Below are 10,006 nucleotides of genomic sequence, written 5' to 3' on the forward strand. Positions count from 1 at the left end.
TAGCCATATGGAGAGACTCAGGAGGAATAGAGAGCTATTTGCCTCCTGGAGTTCAGATTTTCCTAGAACAGTTTGTGGACTCCATATCCAGAGCCCCTAATTGCTAGAAGAGCAGAATCCCCCCTCAAGTGACCCCATTTTGGAAAATATACCCCTTGGGGAATTTATCTACAGGTGTAGTGACGATTTTGACTCCATGGGTATTTTCCAGAAACAAGTAGCAATGAATGTTGCCGAGTGAAAATTGAAAACTGCCGTAGTAGTGACGAGTGCGCTGTAGTGACCAGTACGTTGCAGTCACCAGTACGTTATGCCCAGCCCGTGCTTCTAGAGGCATGCACCTGTAAGTTAGGCGGGCTCTCATCGCTTCAGAAATGCCAAATGTGGGCACTATATGTGGTTTAGGTACACTGTGGGGCTGATGTTCTCCAGACTCTCTATTTTTGTCCTGTGTCCTTCGCATTTAATTCTACCTATATAATACTTTTGTATTTACGTATTGAAGTGACTCTTTTGCTGTTCACATTTTGTCTATGTATGAATAAACTATTTTTTGTATTTACCTTTATGGCAGATCTTATGACTCCAATTTTTCTAATGTTCCATGTATTTAAGAGAGTTTTTCTGTCTCGCTTGTAGATTGGAGATAGTTATTTCTCAGTCAGATGCTGTATATCTTGAATATTGCTCTGATTTAATTTTTCAAGTAGTACATGGATGCAGGGGAGCAGGTGCAACGAAGGACGTTTCGAGTGGATCAGTTGCTTCAACGGGTCACCTGGACTTGGACCCGTTGAAGCATATGATTGACACGAAACGGTCATCGTCCTTCGCTGCACCTGCTCCACTGCATCCATGTACTACTTGCGTTGAATAAAAAAAAAGATTGTTTTACTGCATCACGGAGTGCCACCTATTGTTTCCTCTTTGGCCTGGACTTTGTACCACTCTGATTGATTCAGGTGTTGCACCTTGGATTTTGCCCCCGTGATTGACTGCTGGTCCCCCAAGTAAACTAATTTTCCACAAGATGATGTTTTCAGTGGTACAATGATCGCTTTTATTCCACTTTTTGTTCGGCGGTATGATAAATCATGTTTTTTTTGCCTTTTTATTTATTTTTTTGATTTAATGGTGTTCACTAAAGGGGTTAACTAGTGGGAAAGTTTTATATGTCGGGTCGTTGCGGACTCTGAGAAATCAAATATGTGTACTTTTATTGTTTTTTTTATTCATTCAAATATTTATTTATAGATACAATATCTTGATTTTTTTATTATTTTTGATTTTTTTCAAAAAATATTTTTACAATTATTTAAAAACATTTACTTTTTTTTTTTTAAACTTTTTTATTTAGTTCCACTATGGGACTATTATTTTTGGCAGGCTGATCGCTTCTACAGAATGGGGATGCAGCAGCATCCCTCTGCTGTAAAAACTGATAGCACTGACAGAGAAACTTGCTGATCATGCACGGCGCACGATCAGCAACTTTCCTAGCTCTGGTGACCTGGATGTCGGCCAAGGGCAGAGGGGCTATCAGCCCTCTGCCAGCTCCCTGAATGTTGCAATCTTGCTCAATCGCAGCTTTTCGGGGGTTAAAGTGCCGGGAGCAGTGTGTGACCGCTCTTGGCACTTAGTGTCGGATGTGAGCTGTCAGAATCAGGCGACACCCGGTGGCGATCGCCCACACACCAACTGTCTGCGCGGGCGATCGTGCAGACGTAATAATCCATCCCTGGTCAAATAGGCCTAGGGCACATGGACGGATTATTATGTCTGATGTCAGTCAGAAAGAAGTTAATTATTGTGGTTTTAATGGTTCCCATAAAATTAACTTGATGCATAGCAGAATCAATGACCCATTGTTGGGCACATGCTTGCAAATGCTAAAGCAGTTAAGAGGTGATCTGTACATAATTCGGACGGCTTCTGCTTATTCTCCATACTTGAAAGTTTAGAGTAAAAGATTACGGCAGCCATACAGCTGCTATGTTTGAAAACATGCTAGTGAGGCAGCTTAAAAAAATGACTGGCTGTATTCCTAAAGCTGCTTCACTATACAAAAATGAGGTGGGTGCATTGGCATTTAAAAGATGCATGTGCATATACCCCAATGTGTGATAGATCAGTTCCTAGGTATAACTGCTGGGCAGCCAGGCTCAGCACAGTGCTAATAACAGGTTTTAAACAAAGTAAAGAACAGCTTGGCAGTCCTACCATACCTTCACCACTTTATTTTTTTTTAGAAAGATGACTTATAGACAAATCATACTTTAGTTTATATCTTACAAGAAATGGGAATTGTCATATATTCAGATTTTCCATGTTATTGAGCTAGTGTGAGCATTAGGATATACAGTTATCGTTGTGTGATGGATCGGGGTCGGATATCCCTCTCGGCTTATAATAGTTGATAGATTAATCATTTTTCATACCGGAGCGAGGTGAAGCCAGATTAGAAATTGTCAGAGTGTAAGGGAGAGATCTGAGTTTCTGCCATAACAAAGAACTTTATTTGGAGATGAACATTGTTACAGGTAACGCCACATACAACATATATAGGAGGAACTATAAATACAATACAAATACATATCTACAATTATGGCACATCCAGTCTGTAATAAACCATGCTTCTGCTGCACAGATTTACACCAAAACAGAATCTAAAAATATATAATTATGGAATTACATCTAACGTAATTTTCCACATTTAACAATATTTCACTTTTGTAAATCTTGATGAATTTCCTGGGTGGATTTTGGCATGCCCTTTTCTTGCCAACACTCCACCCACTTTGGTGGAGTCGGCTGGGAGTAGTGTAAAAATGCTGAATTATGGAAAATGTTGGCGCAGGTTTATGATGCACATATCTTTTGCAACTCTTCAAAGTGTCTTACACCAGAAACCAGGCAAAAACACTGAATCGGGACCAATGTGCTCATATTGAAATTACATAGAGGCAGGTAACGCTTTGACTACGGTCCCATGAGTGTTATGTTAGTGTGTGACAACTGTAGCATAGCAAGTATTAGTGGTAAATATGCTATCATTAATCCAATCTGTTTTTTCCTTAACCCCCAAGGGTGGTTTGCACGTTAATGACCGGGCCAATTTTTACAATTCTGACCACTGTCCCTTTATGAGGTTATAACTCTGGAACGCTTTAATGGATCCCGGTGATTCTGACAGTGTTTTCTCGTGACATATTGTACTTCATGTTAGTGGTAACATTTCCTTGATAGTACTTGCATTTATTTGTGAAAAAAAACAGAAATTTTGCAAAAATTTAGAAAATTTCGCAATTTTCCAACTTTTAATTTTCATGCCCTTAAATCACACAGATATGTCACACAAAATACTTAATAAGTAACATTTCCCACATGTCTACTTTACAACAGCACAATTTTGGAACCAACATTTTTTTTTTGGTAGGGAGTTATAAGGGTTAAAAGTTGACCAGCAATTTCTCATTTTTACAACACAATTTTTTTTTTTAGGGACCACATCACATTTGAAGTCATTTTGAGGGGTCTATATGATAGAAAATACCCAAGTGTGACACCATTCTAAAAACTGCACCCCTCAAGGTGCTCAAAATCACATTCTAGAAGTTTATTAACTCTTCAGGTGTTTCACAGGAATTTTTGGAATGTTTAAAAAAAATGAACATTTATCTTTTTTTCACAAAAAAATTACTTCAGATCCAATTTGTTTTATTTTACCAAGTATTTGTCCTGAGTACGCAGATACACCATATGTGGTGGGAACCACTATTTGGACGCATGGCAGAGCTTGGAAGGGAAGGAGCGCCATTTGACTTTCCAATGCAAAATTGGCTGGAATTGAGATAGGACGCCATGTCGCATTTGTAGAGCCCCTGATGTACCTAAACAGTAGAAACCCCCCAAAAGTGACCCCATATTAAAAACTAGACCCCCCAAAGAACTTATCTAGATGTGTTGTGAGAACTTTGAACCCCTAATTGTTTCACTACAGTTTATAATGCAGAGACGTGAAAATAACAAATCCATTTTTTCCCACAAAAATGATTTTTAGCCCCAAATTGTTATTTTCCCAAGGGTAACAAGAATAATTGGACCCAAAAGCTGTTGTCCAATTTGTACGCTGATACCCCATATGTTGGGGTAAACCCCTGTTTGGGCATACAGGAGAGCTCGGAAGGGATGGAGCACTGTTTTATTTTTTCAACACAGAATTGGCTGGAATTGAGATCAGACGCCATGTCGCATTTGGAGAGCCCCCGATGTGCCTAAACAGTGGAACACACCCCTAATCCCAACCCTAACCATAACCACACCCCTAATCCCAACCCTAACCATAACCACACCCCTAACCTGAACACGCCCCTAACCCTAATCCCAACCCTAACCACACCCCTAACCCTGACACACCCCTAATCCCAACCGTAAATGTAATCCAAACTCTAACTTTAGACCCAACCCTAACTTTAGCTCCAACCCTAACTTTAGCCCTATCCCTAACGGGAAAATAGAAATAAATACTTTTTTTATTTATTTTTCCCTAACTAAAGCGGTGATAAAGGGGGGTTTGATTTACTATTTATAGAGGGTTTTTATGATTGGCAGCTGTCACACACTAAAAGACGCTTTTTATTGCAAAAAATAGTTTTTGCGTTACCAAATTTTGAGAGCTATAATTTTTTCATATTTTGGTCCACAGAGTCATGTGAGGTCTTCTTTTTTGCGGGACGAGTTGATGTTTTTATTGGTTCCATTTTTGGGCCCATGACATTTTTTGATCGCTTTTTATTCCGATTTTTGTTAGGCATAATGAGCAAAAGCTAGCAATTCATGAATTTCTTTTGGGGGGGGGGGGCGCTTATACCGTTCCGCGTTTGGTAAAATTGATAAAGCAGTTTTATTCTTCGGGTCAGTACGATTACAGCGATACCTCATTTGTATAATTTTTTTATGTTTTGGCGCTTTTATACAATAAAAACTATTTTATAGAAAAAATAATTATTTTTGCATCGCTTTATTCGGAGGGCGGTAACTTTTTTATTTTTTTGCTGATGATGCTGTATGGTGGCTCATTTTTTGCGGGACAACATGCCGTTTTCAGCGGTACCATGGTTATTTATATCCGCTTTTTTGATCGCGTGTTATTCCACTTTTTGCTTGGCGGTATGATGATAAAGCATTGTTTTTTGCTTCGTTTTTTATTTATTTTTTTACGGTGTTCACTGAAGGGGTTAACTAGTGGGACAGTTTTATAGGTCTGGTCATTACGGACATGGCGATACTAAACGTGTACTTTTATTGTTTTTTTATTTACATAAAGAAATGTATTTATTGGAACAATATTTTTTTTCTTTATTTAGGATTTCTTTTTTTTACACGTTAAATTTTTTTTTTTACTTTTCTTACTTTGTCCCAGGGTGGGACATCATTGTATAGTGTCAGATCGCTGATAGTGATAGTGTCGGATGTCAGCTGTAATAATCAGCTCATACCTGGCCGCGCTCCCCCGTGAACGCAGCTGATCGCCTATGACGTACTATCCCGTCCCTGGGAATCAAGTCCCAGGTCACCTCGACGGGATAGTACGTCAGATGGCAGAAAGGGGTTAACGGTGGTGAATATAAGGTTATTAAAGAGGCCCTGTCATTTCCCATAAATATAATTTTTATCCGCTGTTGGCCTAAAAGTGGCATTGTTTTAAGGTTCCTGCATCTCTCCATTTCTGTCTGTAACAGTTTCCTTAAGGGACTTGAAGCTGCAATCGTCTAATCGCTTGTACTGTACATGGCTAAATTTAGGGAAAATCACGATGTCCTATGAACTCAGGCTTTCAAAGTACAATCGTCATGACAGGCATAGAGGAGCTTCAGCGGACCCCTGGCTGTCATGGAAACCCATCAACCAGCGATCACATCACAGGTATGCCAGTGGATGTGTGGAATGACTGCGCTCCCACCACCTGCCAGTGCGTGTTAAATGCCACTGTCCAAGATTGAAATCAGCATTTTACATAATAGAAGTAAATCTTAAATGGAATCTAAGTAAACTGATCTGAAAACCTTTTAGTAGGTTTTGCAGGGGGCAATCTGTCTTTAGTAATTACAAGGAAGTTTGGCAAATGACATTAATTATGGGATAACTCCTTTAATGCAAGGTCAATGTCAGAGGCCTCAGGTTTTCAGTACTTCAGGTATAAGAATGTAAAGGGTCAAAGTTATACCAAAAAATCTAGAAGGTGTTCAATTTGTTGTAATGTAGCCTCATTTGAAAAACAACATTTGGTGGCAATACACAGATATGCAATATGCAATGTTCATCGCTTTTTGAGCACGATAGCACTAAGAACTTTATATCGCAAATTACAATATTCAACTAAACCGTGTAGGTGACAGGAAAGTCTATGTCAATGGCTGACAGGTGGGACTGAGAGGAATATGAGGGAGGGATGTAATTCTGCATATTTGGGATATGGGAGTAGAGGGGCTGCCAGTAAGCGGAGGTCAGGGATTTACAATTACAGTACCACACAAACAATAACCCTGCAGTGAAAAACATCCCCCCAGCACTTCCAATGGCAACAAAGACCGAAATGTCATAGGTGAAATATGGCCCATATTTGTTGTTTAGGGTATTGTTATAAAATATGACCCAGGCGGATGGAGTGATACTCATGGTACCTGCTAAACAAAACAGCATGCCCGCCACAAGATGGCAACCGGAACTGTTGACAAGACACTTAACAAGCTTCAGACTTGGAACTGTGGAGCTGAATGTGGTGTTGCATATCCCTGTCAGACACAAGATAAGGGCGGCAGCTCCTGTCAGGATACTGAAGGGGAGAGCAAACTGCAGGACACGGATATCCAGCTGATCCACGCTGGCATACCACTCCGTGTCATAGATCATACAGTCCCTGCTCCACTCCAGCCGAGTGCATTTCACCCATAGCCCTATGCTAACCGTCAGGTTCTTCTCATTCCTGTTAAATGTGTACAGTTTCATCAGCCTCCACTGGGGCAGAAGAGTGGCGGCAAAGAGACCAGAAATGGAGGCCGTCCCACAAACAAAAGCGAATAAAGTCACTGCGTGCACCTCCTGGCAGCCCATTGTGAGCAGGAAGAAAACTGCAAAAAAAACACAAATAGTATTACACAAGCTAATAAAAATTATTATTTTATATATCAAAATTGGACATGTGCTCCATAGATAGGGTTTTGTGGTTCAATAAAGTATTACCACACTATTTTTCCCTCACCCTGTGTTGTTTAAGAAGCGTTACACTCACGTTAAAAGAAGAACGGGCGTTCAGTGGGATGATCCCTGGTCCATGCCGTTTCGGCTAACGGGCCAGGGCACCCGCTGACCCCGTGTCTCCACAAGCATGTTCTCCATAGATCGGGAATAGTGATAGATTTACAAAAAAATCTGCTTTATATAAAGTAAAAAAAAAAAATTTGCAAAAGAAGTCCTTGAATTTCTGTTGTATTAAAAGATCAGCTTTATTTAGTTCAACGAAGCAGATCCACAAACCGTTTGTGTTTTATGTTGTACAACTCCTTTAACATAGGATGTCCTTTGGATGTTGCAGCCATTTTTATCAAAAACAGTAAAAGGAAGGTAAGGATGCTTAAAGCGGTGTTCCAAGTATCACAACTTCTCACCCACCCCAGCATAGGTGAAAAGTGTCTAATCACTGGGATCTCCACCGGTCACAAGAACGGACAGCACTCATCTATGTCCATCAATCTTGAAGAATGGAGGTATCACACATGTGTTGTCACATGGGTAGATAAGTTTAGATTTTTTGGCAAACCCCTTTAAAAGGTTTGACAAGAAGTCAGTAACATGATGTATGATAATGCCCCCCCTAAAAAAATCAGCTGTAATCTGTGAGGCAACTTGGTGATAAAGATGAAGTACCCCGCAGCGCCCTGTCAGGGGTAATAAGCACTACACTGTTCTTACTGAAATTAAAGGACTTTACAAGTAATTGTTAGGTTCTCCAGCATGGAAGAACAGGCTAAGAAATGTGACAACACTGGTTTGTGACATAATTAAAGAGTATTCCATAGGATATTAAATACATGACACAGGTGTAACTCCTCCTGTGTAAATCAAATATTAGGCTGGATTCACACATCCCTGTTTCCGAATATGGTTGCAATGTATGGACATATATGAGGAAATGGCGTTCAGATCAGGAGGGCCAGTCTGCGCTCGGACGGTGAAAACAGGATGTGTGAAACCTACCTTTGAGTATGTGAACATGACTTTATTTTTAAACGGAAGATGCTTCAGGAAATGACGTTGTCTTCTTCCTGAGCTTTTTTCATTTATTTATTTTACGCTTTTTGGATATTTCCTGAGGCCTTTTTCTACATTTTTGACTGGCGGAGATTTTTTTTTTTAGTGGTTTTTCTATCGTTTTTGGAGTGCCTTTTTTACTGATATTTTATGCACTTTATTTTTCTAAAAGTCCATTCAATGTCGAAGAAATTGCTAGCGATTTTTGAAGCAAAAATGCTGGCAAAATACTCAAAATGACGTCCAGGCATTTTTTTTCAAACCCTAACACAAACTTCTAAAATAAGGTATAGAGCGTCTTCATTGCCTGAAGAAGGGTCAGGTCATGTATTTTAACCACATGGCATCTTTGGAAACCTGAAGCAATTAAAAGATGCTCAAAAGACTGAAGCTATGAACGGCAAGTTGTCTTTACATGCAAACGCATATGTCAATTCGCTTGGAGCGCTTAGTTAATGCTTTTCAGGTGGTTTTCGTAGTAGAATGCACCTGAACAAGAGGTCATGACCACATACCCTTAGGTCAGTGTTCCCCAACTCTGGCCCTCAAGAGCCACCAACAGGTCATGTTGTCAGGATTTCCTTAGCATTACACAGGTGATGGGATTCTTGGTCGTCCAGCTGATGCAAGTACCACCTGTGTAATACTAAGGAAACCCTGACAACATGACCTGTTGGTGGCTCTTGAGGACCAGAGTTGGGGAACACTGCCTTAGATTGTGGATAATTTGAGCGATTAAAATACGGTATAACCCAAAACTACGAAGCAGAATGAAGTAGCCCTGTCTTCCAAAATCACTTCTATAATTGGCTACGTTACTTTTGTTTATACCTCTCGAAACCTAAAGCGGATGAAGAATATACCACTAAACATGACGTTACTCTGACCTTGAAGGATCAGAATATTTAGAGGGAAGAAAACATAGAATATATGACACAGAATAAACAAACATCAGTAAGGGTGTAGGACTGACCTTCTCAGGCTTGCAGTTCCTTCAGGCAATGCACATCCCTGAACAAGCAGCAGTCAGATCTTTTCACAGCTCCCGCTCTCATCACACATGAAATATCATTTCCAACATTATTGATTCTAAGCCTATGCTCCAGTATTCAAACTGCGTGTGCGTAATCACTGGTATTCTGGGGGTCTGCGGTGTAATAATAGCTTTACAGTGTTGCAAGACCCAGATGTGACTCCATGCATGCTGTACACTACTCCATCATTTCACATAGGAACATGAATGCCAACAGGCACCTGCCACCCACACAGTACAGGCTGCTCCTCTAGGTCACACTGCACATGCCCAGCATCCTCACAAGGGCATGATGGGATGGCAGTCTCCCTATAACCTGCAAGATGCAATCACATTCTCCAAGACTGCAAATCCCAGCATGCTCTCTTCTACAGCGTCTGCTTAGGACGGTCCTTACAGCTGCAGAGATGCTGAAATGGGGGGGGGAGCTGGTGTTACAAGCCGATGAGAAATCTGCACACAGGGCGGCTTCTCTGTAGACACATTTACATAAAAGCAACACAAAGACTTCACATTGCTGCAATGTGGATTAACATCCTTAGAACATTGCCACAAATTCAAGTAATACGATATCTGTTAAAATGGTACCAATAACCAAACTGGACTGTTCACAACACTCAAGAAAAATGAGGAGTATTTAAGTTTGGGGTATTATTTTTTATT

At 40.3% G+C, this 10,006-nt stretch overlaps 1 protein-coding gene across 1 annotated transcript; it reads right to left on the reverse strand.

Moving 5' to 3' along the window:
- Positions 1 to 5,224: 5,224 nt before the first annotated feature.
- On the reverse strand, positions 5,225 to 9,422 carry LOC143765444 (claudin-12-like). The gene is made up of 2 exons (XM_077252112.1): positions 9,284 to 9,422; positions 5,225 to 7,130 (listed from the first exon to the last, which is right to left on the reverse strand). The coding sequence occupies exon 2, from the start codon at positions 7,111 to 7,113 to the stop codon at positions 6,379 to 6,381; it is 735 nt and encodes a 244-aa protein (XP_077108227.1). The 5' UTR covers positions 7,114 to 7,130; positions 9,284 to 9,422; the 3' UTR covers positions 5,225 to 6,378.
- Between the last annotated feature and the right edge of the window lie 584 nt (positions 9,423 to 10,006).

The sequence above is a fragment of the Ranitomeya variabilis genome, chromosome 4 (genome assembly GCF_051348905.1).
Source record: "Ranitomeya variabilis isolate aRanVar5 chromosome 4, aRanVar5.hap1, whole genome shotgun sequence".
NCBI lineage: Eukaryota > Metazoa > Chordata > Amphibia > Anura > Dendrobatidae > Ranitomeya > Ranitomeya variabilis.

Bases quoted from the DNA above. Each gene is read 5' to 3' on its own strand.
- LOC143765444 (XM_077252112.1), bottom strand. From the start codon at position 7,113: ATGGGCTGCCAGGAGGTGCACGCAGTGACTTTATTCGCTTTTGTTTGT.